This window comes from Saitoella complicata (assembly GCF_001661265.1).
Source record: "Saitoella complicata NRRL Y-17804 unplaced genomic scaffold SAICOscaffold_13, whole genome shotgun sequence".
Classification (NCBI taxonomy): Eukaryota; Fungi; Ascomycota; class Saitoellomycetes; order Saitoellales; family Saitoellaceae; genus Saitoella; species Saitoella complicata.
The window spans coordinates 28,172-47,854 of record NW_017567004.1 but is presented as its reverse complement, the minus strand read 5'-3'; the positions used below and the strand labels follow the sequence as shown (position 1 = coordinate 47,854).

General features: G+C 53.5%; 10 protein-coding genes and 1 non-coding gene across 11 annotated transcripts; 6 read left to right on the top strand and 5 right to left on the bottom strand.

The window, feature by feature from the left end:
• Positions 1-214: 214 nt before the first annotated feature.
• On the bottom strand, positions 215-845 carry SAICODRAFT_30494 (uncharacterized protein). The gene is made up of 3 exons (XM_019167690.1): positions 768-845; positions 600-717; positions 215-472 (listed from the first exon to the last, which is right to left on the bottom strand). The coding sequence occupies exons 1-3, from the start codon at positions 814-816 to the stop codon at positions 220-222; spliced, it is 420 nt and encodes a 139-aa protein (XP_019023760.1). The 5' UTR covers positions 817-845; the 3' UTR covers positions 215-219.
• Positions 846-940: 95 nt separating this feature from the next.
• SAICODRAFT_80683 (Sybindin-like protein) lies at positions 941-1,738 on the top strand. The gene is made up of 3 exons (XM_019171211.1): positions 941-1,000; positions 1,053-1,156; positions 1,225-1,738. The coding sequence occupies exons 1-3, from the start codon at positions 971-973 to the stop codon at positions 1,502-1,504; spliced, it is 414 nt and encodes a 137-aa protein (XP_019023759.1). The 5' UTR covers positions 941-970; the 3' UTR covers positions 1,505-1,738.
• Positions 1,700-4,691, bottom strand: SAICODRAFT_19450 (RhoGAP-domain-containing protein). Its single transcript, XM_019166102.1, has 2 exons — positions 4,174-4,691; positions 1,700-4,111 (listed from the first exon to the last, which is right to left on the bottom strand). Exons 1-2 carry the CDS (start codon positions 4,283-4,285, stop codon positions 1,923-1,925), a joined length of 2,301 nt encoding a protein of 766 aa, XP_019023758.1. The 5' UTR covers positions 4,286-4,691; the 3' UTR covers positions 1,700-1,922.
• Positions 4,692-4,820: 129 nt separating this feature from the next.
• Positions 4,821-7,255, top strand: SAICODRAFT_19449 (uncharacterized protein). The gene is made up of 3 exons (XM_019166101.1): positions 4,821-4,852; positions 4,902-5,069; positions 5,129-7,255. The coding sequence occupies exons 1-3, from the start codon at positions 4,840-4,842 to the stop codon at positions 6,916-6,918; spliced, it is 1,971 nt and encodes a 656-aa protein (XP_019023757.1). The 5' UTR covers positions 4,821-4,839; the 3' UTR covers positions 6,919-7,255.
• SAICODRAFT_35338 (ATP-dependent RNA helicase dbp5) lies at positions 7,234-8,562 on the bottom strand (the record flags this gene model as incomplete). The annotated part of the gene is made up of 1 exon (XM_019168416.1): positions 7,234-8,562. One exon carries the CDS (start codon positions 8,560-8,562, stop codon positions 7,234-7,236), a length of 1,329 nt encoding a protein of 442 aa, XP_019023756.1.
• Positions 8,563-8,925: 363 nt separating this feature from the next.
• On the top strand, positions 8,926-12,836 carry SAICODRAFT_19447 (uncharacterized protein). Its single transcript, XM_019166100.1, has 2 exons — positions 8,926-11,222; positions 12,371-12,836. The coding sequence occupies exons 1-2, from the start codon at positions 9,050-9,052 to the stop codon at positions 12,778-12,780; spliced, it is 2,583 nt and encodes an 860-aa protein (XP_019023755.1). The 5' UTR covers positions 8,926-9,049; the 3' UTR covers positions 12,781-12,836.
• On the top strand, positions 11,902-11,983 carry SAICODRAFT_t83. Its single transcript has one exon. It is a non-coding gene; the product is annotated as a tRNA-Gln (tRNA).
• A 480-nt stretch (positions 12,837-13,316) lies between the features above and the next one.
• Positions 13,317-14,745, top strand: SAICODRAFT_57472 (uncharacterized protein; the record flags this gene model as incomplete). Its single annotated transcript, XM_019169535.1, has 2 exons — positions 13,317-14,348; positions 14,404-14,745. The coding sequence occupies 2 exons, from the start codon at positions 13,317-13,319 to the stop codon at positions 14,743-14,745; spliced, it is 1,374 nt and encodes a 457-aa protein (XP_019023754.1).
• Positions 14,746-14,890: 145 nt separating this feature from the next.
• Positions 14,891-16,130, bottom strand: SAICODRAFT_7683 (DUF1692-domain-containing protein; the record flags this gene model as incomplete). Its single annotated transcript, XM_019171041.1, has 4 exons — positions 14,891-15,288; positions 15,349-15,700; positions 15,755-15,923; positions 15,973-16,130. The coding sequence occupies 4 exons, from the start codon at positions 16,128-16,130 to the stop codon at positions 14,891-14,893; spliced, it is 1,077 nt and encodes a 358-aa protein (XP_019023753.1).
• Positions 16,131-16,278: 148 nt separating this feature from the next.
• SAICODRAFT_19444 (uncharacterized protein) lies at positions 16,279-18,623 on the top strand (the record flags this gene model as incomplete). The annotated part of the gene is made up of 1 exon (XM_019166099.1): positions 16,279-18,623. One exon carries the CDS (start codon positions 16,279-16,281, stop codon positions 18,388-18,390), a length of 2,112 nt encoding a protein of 703 aa, XP_019023752.1. The 3' UTR covers positions 18,391-18,623.
• A 40-nt stretch (positions 18,624-18,663) lies between these two features.
• On the bottom strand, positions 18,664-19,607 carry SAICODRAFT_7681 (uncharacterized protein; the record flags this gene model as incomplete). The annotated part of the gene is made up of 5 exons (XM_019171040.1): positions 18,664-18,777; positions 18,830-18,914; positions 18,975-19,102; positions 19,162-19,343; positions 19,400-19,607. 5 exons carry the CDS (start codon positions 19,605-19,607, stop codon positions 18,664-18,666), a joined length of 717 nt encoding a protein of 238 aa, XP_019023751.1.
• Between the last annotated feature and the right edge of the window lie 76 nt (positions 19,608-19,683).

Sequence of the window (19,683 nt, the reverse complement as noted above, 5' to 3'; positions counted from 1 at the left end):
GTGGATATTGGACGTTAGAGAAGATCTTAGAGTGCCTTTGTTTTGGACCTGTGTTAAGGTCGTATACCCCCCCCCCCCCCCCCCAAAAATAGAACAAGCCTCCATACGCAGATGCCTGCTTACTCGCTCTCGACTGTCACCGCAGCATATACCGCGGTGCACCCATTGACCCGTTCCATGGGCGACTTTTTGTGTTTCCTTCCACCCTCCAAAATGAGATCACACCCTCCTCAAACTACTCAGCTCATCCAACAACTGCTGCAACACCTCATCCTCCACCTTCCCCGCCAAACTAGGAATCAAATACTTTGCCTCTTCCGCCTCTTCACAACACAGCGTCGCTAACTGCGCGGCCTCATAGGGTTCGTATGGGTTGCCGGGGTGTCGGACGACGCGGTCGACGGCTTGGACGATTTCGGAGGTGCGGAAGCGGGAGAAGAGGGAGACGTAGTCTTGGGTTTTTTGTTGGATTCTGTAAGTAGGGAATAAGCATGCGGACGGAGGTGGGCACTCAACACCCATGAGGGGAGCCTCGGCCATCATGTGGAGCACTCGGCCAGCGGGAAACACATGGGGAAAGTAGGGGAGGGGGTACGTACTCGTTTAGCGTCGCATCCTTCTTATCCTTCTGCAGCTGCTCCAGAATAACTTTTGCTTCCGATACCGTCAATGCCGTGACATTATTAAACGCGCCCAACTTCAGTGTCGCTGCATCCTCTGTACCCTTTGTCAGCTGGATACCCAGACCCTCGATGAGGTAACGGTACCTTCTTCCTGCCCTCTTCTGATTTGTCGTGTTGGTCTGTGTGAGTCCATTATGTATGCTTCTATGCTGTTGGACGGGGTGTATGCTGTATCAGCGTACCGGCGTCGCGTTTGGAGGTTATGCGGGTTCATGCAGCTTCATGCGGGAGCCGTGGACTCGAGCTCAACCGGCTGAGACGAAGTCGATGACCATTGACCATTAACCATGATCTTTTCGCTGTACATCATCAACAAGGTGCGAGGGAATATACATGCTGTTGGATTGTATGCTGAACGTGTCTGGATAGGCCGGCGGTCTAATCTACCAGCGCAACTTCACGGAGCCTGAGAAGGGCGGGTTGGCCAAGTTGTCGTCAAACGACTACCTCGTCCTCGCCGGAACTTTCCACGGGTAAGTTACTCTCCCTCTACCGTTCTCCTTCCTCCCCTCCTCTTAACGCATGCTCGCTCCGCTCGCAGCGTCCACGCCATCACCGCACAAATCTCCCCCCTCCCCCACTCCTCCGGCATCGAATCCCTCGAAACAGAAAACTTCCGCATCCAATGCTTCCAAACCCGTACAGGCACGAAATTTCTCCTATTTACCGAACCACGACAACCGAATTCGGAGAGTGTGGCTCGGAGGGTGTATGAGTTGTACACGGATTATGTTATGAAGAATCCGTTTTATCAGGTTGAGATGCCCGTTAGGTGTGAGATGTTTGATAGACACCTCGCAGCGTATCTTTCCTCAGTATAGTCGTCGGAGAAGGGTATGGGGAAAGAGGAGAAAAGGAAGTGGGTACAACGGCGTCAACGGAGTTCTATCTTGTTTTTCCAAAAGGGTCACTATTATTCATTCACATATACCAAAGACTCTTGAGGATTATGAAATATGCGTATGAAAGCTTCCAAACGTGCAAGAACAAGAATCATCAACCCGATCGCGAAAGCAAAATCCAAACAATTGCAAAACGAGACAAACGCTCACAATAACACCCGCAACAAAAAAAGAAAGTAAAATAAATAACGCGCAACGAGACGCGACGTCAACACGAATAGGCTTTACGCAGCCTCTCAATCAATTCAAATCAATCAACCAATCACCCATATTCCCATCAATTTCTCACTTCCAAAGCCGCACACTTTCTTTGCAATGTCATTATGTCTCCCCCTCATCATCGACCGCCCTCCTCACCCCCCTCCCCAACCCCACTCTGACTCACACTACTAATACTCCCCCTCTCACTCCTCTTCTTCCTAAACCACTGTCCAAGTTTCCCCGCAGGACTCGTACTCATCATCCCCAAACTCCCTTGACTATCCTTATTCCGCACCTCTCTTCCCTCGGATCCTGAATGCGGGATGGACATGCCTATTGCGTCCTCAGGCCGGAGGTTTGAGGCAGAGGGTACACGCTGTCCTATGCCCGGCCGACCCTGCCCCTGCTGTTGGAGCCCAGGAAGAGATGTTTGCGCACGTAACCGCCCCGAAGAAGATTCCATTCCCTGACCTGTTACGGAAACGACCGAACTCCGCCGACTACTCGCTGCACTCGCACTAAACTCCGTCGAACTCAGCGAGTTGGAGTGGAGGCGTGTATGCCGCTGTGGCTGGTGCTGGTACGCCAGCTGCCCACTCGTCGTCAGCTGTAGCGGCTGCGGCTGCAGCGATGGTTGTGTTTGTACATGCCCAGGCGTCAGTGAAGGCGGGTAATGCAACGGTGACGCCCCCCGTACAGGACTTGCCGTCCACGGCACCTGCGAAGACCCCAAACTCGTCACAGACGACGTCGGTGTATGGCTATCCTCACTCTTCTTATGTCTCAACCCAAAACTCAGTCGTTGGCCCAAATTGTGCAGTTTTGATGGCGAGGAGGGGGAGGAGACTGGTGCTGAGGGTGCAGGGGATGATTCGACTTCGAGGGTTGTGTAGGGGACTTTGACGTCGGCGAGTTCTTCGCGTGGGTGTTGGTGGGTGTCCAATCCGGCGTGTGTTATGTCGTCTCGTGGTGGTGAGGGGTGGAGGTCTTCTTGGTAACTGCTCGATCTTGCCATCAAACCCGGCCGGGTAATCTTCAGCGCTGGCGCCATCGCGACGGGTACAACGGCTGGTGTAGATGGTGGTACACACTCTGATACCACCTCACCGGTCTGCATTCCGCGCTCAAGCGCTGTAGCCGCAGCCTCGTGATGCAAAGGGTTAACCAACGGTCTCGCAAATCCCTGCTGTTGCTGAGGTGGTGTCTGCACCTGCACCTGCACCTGTACCGCCTCCACACCCACACCAGGCTCATCCACATCTTCTCGCTCCACTTGCCCAGACGGCCTCGGCGACTTATCCACCGGCGTCCCCGGCCCCAACGGCGACGGCGACCCGTGAATACTAGGACTCCCCGTCTTCCCCTCCCTCGTCGGCGTCATCACTGCCCCGCCAGCAGCAGTACCCGGTACCATCCGTCTCTTACTCGGTAACGTATTACTCCGACTCACGTTCGCGACTGAACTCCCATGGCCAGAGGGTGAACCAACTCGTGAAGAGGTGATACTCGCATTTCGGCGTACTGCTGCCGCGTTCGCTACGGAGTTAGTTGGCGTGATCGTCCGTGAGCGGCGGAGGTCAGCGGCTTTCTGTGGTGGCATACCCATGCCCAACGCAGTCTGTCTCCGTGCCCCGCGTGTCTCGCCAGGCGGTGTCGGTGGTTGTTGATGCATCCCCGTAGGTCCCATCCCCAATAAGAAGTGATCCTGGTGCTCAATCAAGAATATCAACACTTTCTGACAAATCCGATACTCGTCTGGACTCATGTCGTGGTTTGGGTGGGAGATGATCCCGGGTTGGAAGATTGCTGCGAGGTTTTCTGCTGTCATTAGGTTTTCGTTTGCTTTTGAGGCGAAGACGGCGAGGAGGTCGAGGATGTAGAGGAGGAGTTGTCGGTTTAGGGAGGGGAGGAGGCAGATGAGGTATTGGTAGGCTTCGATTGCGTGGGTTTCGTTGTAGGGTTCCTCCACGATCGGTGAGCGGAATTGTTCGTAAAAGTCGTGGGGGACAATTGGTTCTGGTAGTTGGTTGAGGTATCTTCGAAGAACGTTCGCGGCGTCGTGCACGGTGTATCCCCTCCAATCCATGTTCTTTCCGTATTTCGGCGGCGAGTCGAAGATTAGTTGGAGTTCCTTGATGCGTTTTGCGCTACCTGAGATTCGGAAGACTCCTTCTGTGTCGAGACCTTGGGATTTGAGAAAGACGCCGCATTTTGCTATGACGATGGGGATGTAGCCGTACACGAACGACTCGCCATTAGGGTCTGTCAGTGAGATGGCGACATGCGCATACTTGATTGATTCCTGAAGTGGTACGTTGAAGATGCCTGTTGCCACCATTTAGTTCCTGCTCCTCTGAATGCGGTTATATGCTGATACAAGTACCCACCTTTCGGACCCTCCGGCTTCTTTGCGGGTTTTGTTTTGAATTGCTTCCACCATTGCACAAGACTCGCTCGCGATGGTGGAGAATCCGGCTCCAAGCCCGGCGTGTATGACATGCGATTATGCGATCTTGGATGAGTCGTGGTGACGCTTGGGTATTGAGCTGCAGCTGACTGATGTTGTGATTGAATGCTGCTCGTTGGTGCTTTGCGAGATTAAGCGATTGACAGCGACTACGTTTAACCGAGATGATCGGGGAATATGCGTCTTGCGTAAATGTATGTAGCGAACGTCGGGAACGAACAGTGAATTGAAAGCTTTTGTCGTGTATCTGCAACTTTCGACTCGAATCGCGGCGAGAAGGCTCAACAAAGATAACGTTACCGCGAAGGCCGAGCGAGCCAAGGAATCGCTCGCGGATGACGGAAACGCGTAACAGCCGTACGCTATGATACGCAAAGATACCGATTGAGCCTTTGTCTAGGCGTTCAATGCGTGCCTTTCGGTGACGGGTTCGTTTGTGGTGGTGGTTGGTTGCCCAGCTGCCAGGTTGTCTTGGACGTCTGCAGGCGGGCCAGAGCCACACATGCGAAACGAGACTGACTGAAATAAGGTTAGGACTCAGTTGTACGTGTACTTCACCGTCGCTGTCATTGAGACCTCAACCAGGATGTCGCAACAAGGTACGCGATCCCATTGGAGCTTCTGGCTGCTCAACTAATTACGGCGTAGATGTTCCGTGGCCTCCAGCATCGCCTCATGAAGCTCACATCATATCTTCACCGCCAAGTCAGCGGAAGAGAGCAGCGCTGGAAGCTCCATTATCGCCAAGTCCACTACGGAAGAGTGCGAAGATCCCGCACGTCGCTAGTAGTGACGAAGATGAAGACGAGGATGAAGGTGGCCCGCTTCCCTCGTCTGCCTGATGTCAATCATGTCTAACGGGGAGACCACCACAGAAACCCTCGAACTTAAACTCGCCGAGATCAAAGCCCAGCTCGCCCTCAAAAAGGTCCAAAAAGAAAAAGCCCGGAAGCGAAAAGCAGCAGAAATCGATGCTCTGCAAGTACCAAAGTCACCTACGCCCTCCCCGCAAAAACCACCAATACACGCACAATCACCCTCCCGCTCCCCTGCTCGAGTCCTCCTAAACCTCGACCGTGGCCTCACCGGTCGCGACATCTCTTTAAGGAAACCGCCCACGCAGCCAGATTTTACATCAAAGACTCCACCGAGACCGTTGAAGACGTTTAACGACCGTCTGGCGGAGGCGAAGGAGGAGGAGAGGAGGAGGAGGGAGAGGGAGGTGTTGTTGAAGGAGAGTAGATCGAAGGGATTTGCGCCTATAGCAAGACCTGTCACACCGCCAACTCAGACTTCACGGCCTACGCCAGTACAGCAACCAGGCCATGAGAAGGTTCCGGTGCAGATGATCGGCGCAGTGGAGGAGGGGAGGAGAGCGAGAGAGGCTATCCTGGCTGCATCATTCGAGTTTCCACAAGCCAAGTCACAGCATCAACTACAAGAGGCAGACATCGTTCTCGAGAAACCTACAGGCGGAATCCTGGAACCATATTCAAAGCAATACCTAACGAAACAACTCATCGACAAAGAAGACCTATCCGAACACTTTAGGGGCCGAACCCTCTTCACCATCCCAGATCTCTTGAAAACAGTTACGGGGCCAGCATTCGAGGCACCCGACGTCGTGGGAGATTGGATCCTCCTCGGCATCATCGCCTCGAAATCAGACGTCCGCACAGCCTCCAAAGGCGAACAAAGAAAATACCTAGTCCTAACCCTCACCGACCTAAAATACGACATCGAAATCTTCCTCTTCGGCCCCGCTTTCGAGAAATTCTGGAAAGTCACCCGGGGGACGCTCATCGCACTCCTCAACCCGGCCGTCATGAAACCACGCGTCAGCACCGCTGTCACATTCTCTCTCAACCTCTCTGAACCTGAAGACCAGTTGCTCGAGATTGGGAGGTCGAGGGATTTGGGGGTTTGTAGTGCGATGAAGAAGGATGGGGGGAGGTGTAAGATGTGGGTTGATTTACAGAAGGGGGAGTGGTGTGGGTTTCATGTTGATATGAATTTGAAGAAGATTAGGAGTGGGAGGATGGAGTTGGCTGTGTCGAATGAGCCGCGACGAGGTGGAGGAGGAGGAAGAGGTGGTAGGGGAGGTGGAGGTGGTGGTGGTGGTGGTGGTAGTTATGGAGGCGACGCACGCGGAACAGGCTTATTACCCAGCGATGGTGGAAGAGCAGATTGGGTAAACAAAGGCACGGGCGCAAAAACGTACGTCATGCCCGCCGCCTACGCCTCCTCCCACTTCTTCGACGACGACCCAGCCTCAACCGCAGCCCGCAAAGCCAAACTCAAAAAAGACCTCGAAGATCGGAAGAAGGAGTTGGAAACGATGAAGAAGCTCGCGAAAGTCTCCGGAGGTGGGGTCGGTGCTGAATACATGTCGATCCAGTCCGGGGAAGGGGTCGTGGTGTCTCCATCACAGGGGGAGGGATCGAGTGGGAGTGCGTTTTCGGCACAGCATGTTCGACGGCTTGGATTTGATCCGACGAAGAGGAGGGAGGGGATGTATCGAGCTGGTGGACCGCCGAATGTGGAGGGGTTGTTGCAGGGTGGGGTTGCGAGTGGGGAGGTTAGGTTGAGTCCGGCAAAGGTGAAGGGGAAGGAGGTACAGAAGGCTGTTGAGGAAAGTGATAGTGATGATTTGGAGTTTGTTTGAGATTTTCGCATGATCTGAGTGTTTTTTTTGGGGATAGGGTACGTCGATTAACATAAACGTGATGAGGAATAGTGCTGCATACTGCAACAAGGAGCTCCTGATAACTGAGTTGAGGAGGGAGAAAGATGGGAAACGGACTAATAACTGGTAACCGGGCGCTGGTCGTGACAGGGTATCTTTTCGGTTATAGTGGGATAAGGAGAGGGCGTCCTATCTTGCATTTGAACGAGATTTAGCGGTGTACCGTATTAAAATTCATGTCATTTTATCATCATCATCCTCGTTCCTCATTTTTGCCGTCCAAAAAGACCGTCTCTAAACCTTCAAAGCAGCCTTTATAACCTTCTCCGTCTCCTCCACATCATCCGTCGGAACCTTGATCATCTTCACCCCAAGATACCTCTCAATCGCCTGCATCTCCCGTAAACTCCTCTCATCACACACGAAATTAATACTAACCCCAATCCTTCCAAACCTTCCCGTTCGCCCAATACGGTGCAAATACGTCGCAGGGTCGGGTCTGGACTCGGGGGGAGGGGTGAGAGGCATGTCGTAGTTTACCACCATGTTGACTTGGAGGACGTCGATTCCGCGGGCGATGACGTTGGTTGTGATAAGGACTTTGTGCGAACCGTCACGGAAGGAGGACATGACGTGGTCACGCTGTGTAGGCTCCAAATCACCCGTCAACGCAACACACGCATGTCCATCCGCCTCCAACCTCTTCGCGATCTCCATAACGCTCGCCTTTGTCCGCGCGAAAATGATGGATTGCCCGATTGTCAGGACATTGTAAAGTTCGGCCAGGACATCGTATTTGTGGGATTGGGATTTGCAGTCCATCCAGAGTTGACGGATTCCCTCTACGCTGAGTTCCTCGCGTTTGAGTTCAATTTGGTTCGCTTCTGGGGCGAATTTCTGGGCGTACATCCGGACTGCTTCGGGGAATGTAGCGGAGAAGAGGACAATTTGGGCGTTTCGGCCGACGGTGTTTTTGCAACGAAGGGATTGCTCGCCCAGGCCTTGTTGGTTGATCATCTCGTCTGCCTCGTCCAATACGAAGACCTTGACTTGTGAGACGTTCATCTGCTTCCTCTTGCAGAGTTCGAGTACGGTTCCTGGGGTTCCGACGACGATTTGTGCGTCGACGGTTGCGCCTTTTGCCACGGACTCTTTTGCCGCGAGCTGGATTTTGATCTCGGGCATGAATTTGGCCATGGTTGAGACGACGTCTTGGATTTGAATCGCGAGTTCGCGGGAGGGTGCGAGACACACTGCTTGTGGGGCTTGGATCTTGGGGTCGACGCGGGAAAGCATCGTCAATGCGAACGCAGCGGTCTTTCCGGTTCCGGACTGTGATTGTCCGATCATGTTTCGCGGGGGGTTGGATAACAAGAGCGGCAACGCTTTCTCCTGGATCTTTGATGGTTTGTTGAATTTCATGGAGTAGAGACCCTTGAGGAGAGGCTCGGACAGGTGCAGCTCTTCAAAGGTTTTGATAGAGTAGAGGGGCGAGTTGGGGTCTGCTTGTTGGTCGACGAGCTTGACGGTGACGGTGTGTTGGTTCTTGATGAGGTCATTTACCTCCTCGTTGTCGTCTTGCTGGATCTGGCCATTCTCAACTGCGGTAGGTTCGGGCCCCATCGTGCTGGATGGTTGATCTGTTGTCTTTGGTCCTAGGCGGTCGGCGAAGGAGGGGGTGGTAGTTGTGGGAGGAGGAGAGGTTGTGTTGAGTTCCTCTTCGACATCGTCTGCCCAGGATGACATGATGGATTACTTGATATGGGGGTGCACGTGAATTGACAGGGATGTTTGCTGCTGGAGTAATTAAGGTTGCGATGCGACAGCGGACTTCCGGGCGAGGCAGGGGCCACCCCGTCACGCTCGCCAGTAGAACGAAAATTACCATTGATTTTTTCTTGTTTAGACTCTTCAGTCTTCTGTGTTTTCAGACAATGGACCTCCTTGACTACACCCGCACGTCACCGGGCTCCGCGGTACGGTACACCGCCGCGTTCCCCACACCATCGCGAGTACGACTTGACAGCATTCACCGCACCACCCTTTCCGCAGCATACACTCGCTACTTTCAATTTTTCGCACATAGATCGTACATACCAGTAGCTTCAGAATGGCCGACTGGGATGAGGCCGAAGCCGCCGACCTAGCTCAACCAACATCCTCAATGCCCTCCATGCCATCCTATAACGAACCCCGAACATCCTTCGGCGCAGAACTGAAGGACGCATTCAAGCCCACCGACGCATGGGTCGCCCAAAACAACGCCTTCCTCACCGATATCCGGGAATTCTACAAAGAACGATGCGCAATCGAGAAGGAGTACTCCCAGAAATTGTCGGTGTTGAGTAAGAAGTACTTTGAACGGAAGGCGAAGAAAGCTAGTGTTGTGAGTGTTGGCGAGGAGCCGAGAGTTACGCCTGGGAGTCTGGAGAGTGCGACGATGACGACGTGGACCAACATCCTTGGTGAAGTCGAGAATTTGGCACGAGAACGGGGGAGGTTATCGGAAGAGTTGAGTCTGCAGATTGCGGAGGGGTTGAAGGGTGTACAACTGAAGAGCGAGGACATGCGGAAGAAACACGTCACATTTGCCGAGAAGTTGTTGGAAGACCGCGATAAAATCTACTCCGATCTCAAAAAAGCCAAAGCGAAATACGACGAATGCTGCCAATCCGTCGAATCCGCCCGCCGAAAACAAGAGACCGCAACCGACTCCGCAAAAGCCCAAAAACACTTCCACCAATATTCCCTCGACATGAACAACGCCAAGAACACCTACATCATCGCCATCCGTGTCGCGAACGCCGCTAAACAGAAGTATTTCCACGGGGATGTGCCGTTGGTACTGGATTCGATGCAGAATTTGAGTGAGGCGAGGACGAGGAAGGTGAATGAGCTGTTTACGCTCGCGGCGACATTGGAGATTGCGTGTTATGATCGGTCGAAGTTTCATTTGGAGAATACCGTTGCGGCGGTCGCGAGGAATGATCCAGTGTTGGACTCGACGATGTTTGTCAAGCATAATGCTGGGGGGTGGTTAGAGCCTGCGGAATTCGCGTTCCAGCCGAGTCCGATTTGGCATGATTCTGATGCGATCGACACGAGTGATGCATCGAAAGTGTACTTGCGGAACTTGGTGGGGAAGAGTCGTGGAGAGTTACGGGATATGAACGCGACTGTCGAGGCTAAGAAACGGGAAATTGAAGGGCTCAAAAACCTACGCGACGCATATACCAAAACCCCGAGTTTAGGCAACGGTGACGAAGTTGCCGCCAACCTCCTCGAAAGTCAACGCGCAGTGACGATCCTCGACTCCCGCCGCCTCGCGCTCCAAATTGAGCTCGACACAGTCCACGCCGCAGTCGGCGATCTCGACCTCAACTCCGCCCCTCATGATTTCAAGAGCGCCTCATTCACCATCCCAACGACCTGTGGTTTCTGCCAAGGCACAATCTGGGGCCTGGCCAAACAGGGCTTCGTGTGTCGTGCGTGTGGCTTCGCGTGTCACGCAAAATGCGAGATGAAGGTTCCGGCGAGTTGTCCAGGTCAAGTCGTTCAGAAAACCTCCAAGAAGGATAAGAGGAAGAGTAAAGCTGCGGGAGCTGTGAGTGATGGCGAGGAGGGCCCGGGGACGTTGTCGAGGACGAGTACGCAGAGTTCGGTGACGAATTCGGTGTATAGCAATATTGTCAACGCTGCCCGAACGCCAGGCTCGCCACGTCGTGAGATCGCGTCGCCGTTTGGGATAGGGAGTATCGAGCGCTCGTTACCACCTGCCGCGACTTCGAAGCAGGTGCAGACTGCCAGAGTGAATTTCGCGTGGCAAGCGAATGATGAGACGGAGTTGAGCGTGAATGAGGGCGATGAGGTCGAGGTCGTCGTAGCGGACGACGGGAGTGGGTGGATGACCGGAAGGATTGGGGGACGGGAGGGTGTGGTGCCTGCGAGTTACGTTACGCTCAACCCCCCACCTTCGCCCGCTGCCGCTGCCGCTGCTCCTGCATCTACCCCCGGAGCGGCACATTCGAGAACATTATCGATCTCCAGTATGGCTTCCTCACTCAAGAAAAAGGGACCAGCTGTTGCACCGAAACGTGGTGCCAAGCGACTGAAATATGTCAAGGCGCTGTATGACTATGAAGCGCAGACTGAAGTTGAGTTGTCGATTCGGGAGGGTGATGTGATTTTGCTGGTGAAAGAGGATCAAGGCGATGGGTGGGCCGAGGGTGAGATTGGAGGTGTTCAGGGGAGTTTTCCGGCGAATTATGTGGAGGCGGTTGATGGTTAGGTGATGCGTTGGGATGGTAGAGGGGTTGGTGCAGGAAGAGGATACCATATTGATATTAGGATGAATAGACGATCTTAGGTTAGCCAGAAAGCGGGTGTTTCGGCATTCAGTGGAACACGGTCATTCTGCTGGTATGAATCGAACCGTGACGTAACCTTACGCCTTCCCAAATGACAGTCCGGAACCAATCCCATACTGCAGCTGCGAGTTGACCACAGTTTTAGTCTTCCGTCGGACTGCCTCGAGCTATGGGAAGCACGATTCCCACGGTGTCCGAGTATAGAATCAACTAGGTATACGCAATATGACATTGAGGATTTCTGGGTCGTTGATGCTTCCCAGGAGCTATTGAAGGGGCATCTCAGCAGTGCTGTGCCAGTAGATGTTATGGGCCTGAACAATAGCTGCCTCTCGATGCAAGAACACCGCCCTTGACGGGAATAAGTACTCGCAGCCAGTCTATCTAGATGTGATTTACCAACATACATGTACAAGACAAGACTTTCTTGTAGGACGCCTGGATAGCAAAAATAACGGAAACATGTCTGCCATGTAACGCAAATGGTGCTTAACAGACAGCAGCAGGCTATACGATGGATCAAAATCCGTGGGAACTGAGGTTTATCGGTCATGGCTCTTTGTATAATCAATCATTGAAATAATTTCAATCATCTGGTTGTGTAGTGTAGCGGTTATCACTTTCGGTTCTGATGCCTCGGCTTCCGAACAACCCCGGTTCGATTCCGGGCACGACCTCGCCTTTTTTGCGTCGGTCCCTCTTGCTGTCAAACCTTCTGCTACCCACTGCTCTCCATCGCCAAGGGAGTTACTACTCCAATTTCAGTGCTGTCAAAAATGGGGTTTGGCGGATAATGTCTTATCTCGGCCGCAGCTATCCGTTTCGCTGCTTGATCGGATGCAGGTAACCGTACCGTTTGTCGATGATGTAAACGGTCATGTGCTGGACGAGCTCCACCTATTCGGCAAAGCTTACCCGTTGCTCTTAGCAATTGATAAATCGTCATGTCAGAACCGCGTAGTTCTCTGTCTTCAACCAGACTTCTGAACATATCCTGAGTTTAATACAAGTGGGTTGCTCTATGGTCCGGGTCCTCTTGGTCCTTTCTGACTCTGAATCTACAGTGTCATCCAACAGACACCCCACCGGCGCCGAAATCGATAACTGGAACTCAGCTTACTCACCTCCTCGAGTTCCTCTGCTCGCGTACGGGTTTGGTGCAGAAAAGCCCACACTACCTGCCTACCTCTCCATCCTCGGCTACTACGTCTCTGGAGCCACCGACGATTTGGAGGCTCTTCGTGAGGCTTACGACGCTGCCGAACTTAAGCCTGCAGGAGTGGTGGTTGATAAGAATATTACGAAGGAGGAAGTTACGAGGGTGAGAGAGGAGATGACGGGTGTGCCCGTGTTGTCTATCAGTTTTGAGTTGTTGACAGCTAGTACGATGAGGGGGGAGGTGGCACAGGTTAATGACTGCTTTTTCGAGACGATTTGGAAGACAGGGTTGGGGGCTTCGTTGAAGGCCAATTGATCGGAAGGTTGCGTATCGAATTTCTGTTTCCCAGTGAGTTTTGTATATCATTTGGGCTAGTTTGGCTAGCTTGGTTTGGCGTTGTAAATTGTGACTGTTGGTTGCATTTGCAGATGTCAATGTAGAGTATCTACCTTCCCAAATACCCGCCCATGTATAGTCAGAATCCTCCTAAACGCAGATTTTGCGTTTGTCGATGACGGGCATTTAAGGTTTAGAGTGCGGAGATCTCGTGCGCACCAGCTGGTTGACCTTGGTCTGGGCACAGACACGGCTCGGGATTGGACATCTCGATGACGGACACATCTCCGGAACAGGATTTCGCCAAGACAAATGAGGCGAAGTTGCCTCATCTTATGATCATGGCATCACCAATCCCTCCTTTGGGCATACAGAACTGCTCGCGTTGTCCGACGTATACGTATACAGTCTCACCAGCCAAAGGTCACTGGAAGTGAACGATGAGACCTTTGAGCATGTTGGTACCAGCGCCATCTAGGCGTTGTTCTTATCGTACTACGCGAGGTTTCCAACGAATGCTCACGTGGCTATGCGGAACCGCGATCACCTTGTTCATCCTCAGCAAGTTACACGATCGTCAGACCTCTCGTGAAGATGCCTCAATCGACCTACAAGTACCTGGCTCAATCCAACACGAAGAAGACGGTGTCGTTCGCAACACCGACGAAGTCACCTTCGAAGAAAACGCGCAAGTCCCCCTCGCTCCCCTCACCCCCACCACATACAAGGGTCGCCCCAAACCTCCCGGGGCCGACAAAATCCTGTTGATTATAAAAACCGGCGCCACAGTCCTCTGGGACCGGATCCCGATTCACCTCGCGACTTCCCTTCGAGATGGCTCGGTCCCCAATTTCCTCATCTACTCCGACCAAGAGGACACAGTGGCCGGTGTTCAGATCTACGACGCCCTCGTGAATGTGTCACCACACTACAAAACCCATCACCGGGATTTCGAGCTCTATCGACATCAAGTTGCGTTACGAACTGGCGGACCGGGCAAGACGACCATATTCAAGGGTGACATCGGAAAAGCCGGATGGAGGCTCGACAAATACAAATTCGTGCCAGCGTTGGTGGATGCCTACAAAAGATATCCAGACATGGAGTGGTATGTGATGGTCGACTGTGACACCTACATCATCTGGCAAAACCTCGTGCGGTGGTTAAACACCCTCAACTCATCCGAAGCAATCTACACCGGAGCCCCAACATGGACTGACAAACAACTGTTCGCACACGGCGGCGCAGGGATCATCATGTCCAAGGCTCTCCTGAAAGCTACCGTAGCCACACCCGAGTACGATCAACATCGGTGGGAGGGGGAGAAGACCTCGTTTGGGGATCACGTACTCGCTAAATCCTTTAAAGACCTCGGTTTCGGTTTCTGGCGCTCAGAGACGATGAAACTCATCTTTCAGCGTGAACCACCCGATATGGTTACATACCGCGAAGACCGCTGGTGTAGACCCATCATGACACTCCACCATCTTGACGCCAGGGAGATGGGCATGCTATACGAATTCGAGAAAGCGATGATGCCAGAAGAGGTACGAAAAGCATATGATATGATAATGACCTGCTAACGTAGGGATGGACGTACAGGGCTACATAAAATACGCCGACATCTACGATTACTTCATCGCACACCAACTCACCCCCGAACTCCCCTCCTGGGACAACAACGCCCGCTCCGTTAAATACCGGCGCTCAGACCCTACCCCCAACGATCCACCCGACCGTGCGCCATGGTACGACAAAGAAAACTGCAGAACGGCGTGTGAGGCGTGGGAGCGATGTTTAGCGTGGAGGTGGGAGGAGGGGTATTGTGCCCTTGGGGATTTCGTGCAGTTTGGGAAGGGGAGGGAGGGGGTTGTTAGTGGGTTTATGGTGGGGAGGATTGGGGAGGTAAGGAGGAGGGTTGGGTGTGATCCGATGAGACATTAAATCTGTAGTGCGAGCTTTTCATATTCTCATATATCTCGTATTGCTGTGTTGTTTCGTATCATTGATCTTGCGCCGAATAAATGAACTGGGTCGTGATGGGTATATCCTCCGCTCCCCCCCTCTCCCTCCCCCCTCTGAACAAAACTCAAAAATATTCCTTCCCCTCCACCGGACTCAACAACCCCTCGCCCTCCCCCGCCTCCCCCACTCCCCTACCCCTCCCCCTCCCCAACACCCCCCTCAGCACAACATCAACCCCCTTCAACCCCCACTCAGCGCAAACAAAACACCCCCCCAGTATCCCCGCAACCCTCACCAAAAACGATCCCAACCCCGCTCTCTTATCACGCACCGTGAGCTCGAGTGGTTCGATATCGTATTGGAAGAAGATACCGGGTGGTTTGCCCGAGGAGTGGGAGGAGGGGGAGGGACGGGATTGGGAGGTTACGGCGTATTGGTTCGTCGTGATGGCGTGGGAGGGGGGGAGGGATGAGATGTATGTTGTTGGGACGATTGAGAGGAAGTATTTGAAGGTTTGCCAATCTACACACAATGTTAGCCCTCCATCGTACCTATAGGGGGAGGGTGCGTGCACACACGTACGTTCTTCGGTGACACTCGCGGTCATATCGAGCGGATTCTCGAGCCTCGGGTAAAAAGCACCAAAACTCAACTCATCAATCACATGCGAGAAATTCATTTTATCGTGTGCGAGGTGCTGGGGTTGGTGGGGGCCTTGGGTTTGGTATCCATGGCCGACGGCGGTTATGTGGAGGTCCCCTTGGACTTTGTCGACGTCGAGGGAGCCGTAGATTCTGCAGGCGTCTGCGTTTTTGATGGGTTTGCGGGAGGGGAAGGTGTGTTTTTTTGACGCACGGAGGATTGAGGGGAGGGAGGGGGGGGAGTGGGGGGTTGTTGTAGTGAGAAGGTGGGCGGAGGAGGTGTCGAAGGTTGTCTAAACAAACATATGGTTAGCTGAGTGATGGGAGGAGTGTGGAGGGCGAGGTACCCCTTCGAGGGTTAAAGCGTTTTGTGCGAGAACGCGATCACCGGTCGCACTTTGCACATTAACCTGAATCACATCACACGGCATCGCGACAGTCATGTCGATGTTAATCTGCATCATGTCTCCGATTTCCCTCGCGACGCTGAATTGATGTTCTTCCTGGCCGTCGAACCTGCTCTACAGTCAACTTTGAAGATCCGCGAGAAAGCTGGCACACGTACCATGATGAGAGCTCGTGAAAAGCTAGGTAGAGTGTGAGGAGGGTCCAGATGATCGTCATGATTCCTCCTCGGGAGGAGTGGGTTACGTAGTGATGGGACGCTTTGGGGAAGGCATCGAATGTGCGGACTGCTTTTGAGACGTCCCATGAATCGTCCATCTTTTTGAACTTCTTGGGTTTGTACGTGTCGGCCGTTCAGCTGCACCCCAGGTGCCCTGCATCACGACCTCACCGTACCCTGTAACGTAGTCTCGAAAGGTCATTGCCCAGACAACTCACCTCACCTCACCGAAGGGGTCCTCCATCAATGGCCCCAATCGATCCACCCTCAATCCACACCGCCACATCCCTCCCCCAACTCCACTCAGCCCTCGACGCCCTCTCCACCCTCGATGCCTCATTGACCGCCTCCCTCAAACTCCACCTCGCAAACCGTGCCGCCCTCGACACTGAACTTCGAGCACTCACCACGCATCGCGCACGGTTGATTGATGCTGGGGAAGTTGTGGGGAGGTTGGGTGAGGTCGTGGGCAAGGCGGGGAGGGGCGCGGAGAGTGTTGGCGCTCGCGTCCGCAACCTTGATCTCGAAGGCCAGAGGGTACGGGAGACTCGGGAAGTCGTGATAGCAACCCAAGACCTTAAAGACTCAATTCGGGACATTACGACGGCACTGGAGGCCCCGGTGCCGGACTACACGAGGGTGATTGATGCGTTGGAGCATGCGTTGGCACATCCGGGGAGTGTGTTGGAGTCGCCGTTCGCGGCGGCGGTTGTGCCGAGTGAGGCTGCGCCGTTACTGCCTCATGAGACAATTGCCAATGCGGGGGAGAAGTTGGTTGGGGTTGTTGAGAGTGAGTTTTGGGCTGCGGTAAAGAGTGGAGATTCTGGTGCTGCTGAGACATGGATCCGCACATTCTCCAGAATCGGAAAACCCAATATCGGCGTCTCTGTCTACCAAAAATTCGTCGTCGACCTAACCGTACAAAAACTTAAGTCCATCACCATCTCCACCCCCGACCCATCGACCTACCCCACAACATTCGGTACCCTCCTCTCCATCCTCGCCAAACTCCTCACAACCCATACGCCCATCATCGCATCCACCTTCGACATCCACTCCGCATTGGAGATAGCACGAAAGTTACAGAATGAGGGGGATAGGCGTGGTGCGTTGATCCTGAACTCGCATTGGGAGGAGAGAGGGGTCGAACGCGCGATCGGGCGGACGCGGGGGTGGGGGTGGGAGAAGCTCACCGAGGCATTTACGGGGGGAGAAAAGAAGATGAGGGGGGTTGCGCAGAATGCGCTGAAGGGGAGTTTGAGCGCGGCGGTTAGTAGGGTGGCGAGTCCGGCGCCGGGAACGGGCGGGCGACGGAGTTTGGACGCGCGAGATAGGGAAGGGGGAAGTGTTGAGGACGTCTTGGGTGCGGAGGATGTTAGGGAGTTGGATTTATTGAGTGTGGAACTGGGTACGTTTTTGGCGCGATGGAATGCCTATACGGGATATGTGGAGCAGAAAGTCGAGATCGATGGCATCAACACTGTATTGGCCGAGAGTGCGTTGGAGAAAAAAGTCGCGGAGAGGGTCTTGGGGGTTTACGTCGAACTCACAACGCACCTATTGAGAAGGAATTTGGAAAAAGCGTTCGTGATGGAGGAGAAACTGGAGCAGATCACATCTGTGGTCGACGACCTATTCTACATCACCAAATCCCTCCTCTCCCGAACGTTGGCGACGGGTGACGTCTGCGCCATCCGAGGCGTCGTCTCCGGCCTCCGTCGGATTCTGGAAAGTGATTTCCTAGGTGTCGCTCGTCGTCGAGTGTCGAGTGGCGTAGTCACGGAAAGATGTGCCTGGGTCAATAACCTCTACACCGCACGCATCTATCTCGCCCGAGTCATCGACGAACTCACTGGACGCGCATTGTCGCCAGAGGATGTGAAGGAGGTGTTGGAGGAGTTGAGAGGGGGTGTTGAGGGGAGAATTGAGGGGGTTTGTGGGGAGGGGGTAAGGGGCTTGTTTGAGGGGGTTGTTAAGAGGGGGATGAGGGGGGTTGTTGAGGATGCGTTCGCGGGGACGGATTACACGAGTCCGTCGACAGCGCCCTCGACCGTCGCGACCAAGTTTTCGAAAGCCTACAATAACCTCCTGGCGCCGCTATCCAAAGACTTACTACCAGCCCTCCTCACCACCCTCCTCCTAACCCACGCCCTCCCCCACCTCTCCTCCCTCCTCACACAGCACATCCTAACCATCCCCATCCGCGGCGAAATCAATTTCATCAACCTCGAACGCGATGTCAGTGCCATTGTCGCTATCGCGACTGAGCGCGTGGGGTGGGAGGGGAGGGAGGTGTTGAGGGGGGTGTTGGAGGTTGTGGAGGGGGTTGGGGAGGGGATTGAGGAGGGGAGTGGGTGAGGAGAGGGTTCGAAGGGTTCTGCAGAGACAATCGATAGAGCCGTGAGAAGAAGGATCAGATTTGGAATGCTTGAACAACGTAAACGTTACGGCTAGTTCTTTCAGAATCCCTGAAGGCTTTCCAGATACCACCAGCACTTCGCGATCGCGTGGAAGCAAAAGAATTCCTAAACAGCAAGTTTCCAATAGCTGAGCTCGAGTGATGATCATACAGCTACTTGCGTCCTCAAGTTCCGGCACAATTGCAACGTCCATATCCTGCGAGGTAAATGTTTAACCCAATTCATAATGTCGGGCATCGAGCTCTGTCCCAACTTCAGGCGTAAATTGGGTTCCTCTGGGCTGCCAAGAACGTGAGACTCCAAAGTTGCATGGAATGCTTTCGGTCTGAAACTCAGTCAGTCTCGTGAGCAAACATCTAAAATCACATGTCACATACCTGAGGAATACCACCAGGAGCAGGAATGTCACTCGACAGCACCACCTCAAATCCTCCATCCATATACTCCCCAACTCCAAACCTCCTGCGTCAACTGCGCCGCGTTCCCCTCGATGACATCCCAGAGGTTCGAATAAGCGCTGACCACATTGAGATACATTGTGTCATCAGTACGCAAGCAGGTGTCGAAGTCGAATTATCGCATTGAGCGAGCTGACGCTCGAGACCCCCAGCCATCACAGCCGTATGCCAGGACCAGATAACCGTGCCATGCTGAGCGGGATTCATCAGCACCATGGCCAGTAAGGAATACACTTAGCAGATTGACTCACATATGCTCCCCTTGTCCAATTCGCAGCATGCACCGGATCCCCACCAAACGCCGGATCGGCGACCAACATCTCCGCATTCGTCAACGTCCCAGCAGGGAACTCGCGGTTGAGGTTGTTGGCTGCTTGGTTCAAGAAGGATATGAGTTGGTCGTCGTTGGTGTTGAGGAGGAAGTGACGGAAACCTGTGAAATGTTCAGGTCAGCTTCAGGTCCAATAATAAAACAGATAAAGCAATCACAATCATCACTGTTCATCATCTCCACGATACTTTGGTTATTGTTCCCGTCGAGTGCTAGTCCGTAGAACGTGACGCCATCACTCCCAATGAGATCCGCATCATCCGGTCCAGCGAAATAGCTCTCGTTGACATCCCCGCCAATCTCGACATCGCCTCCTCCTGCGTCAAATTTACCCGAAGGAACTATAAGGACAACGTCACACATCATATCTACCCACGAGACAGTCTTGCAGCGTTGATACTCACCGATTTTCTTTTCATGGCACAATGCCCCTTCCCAATTC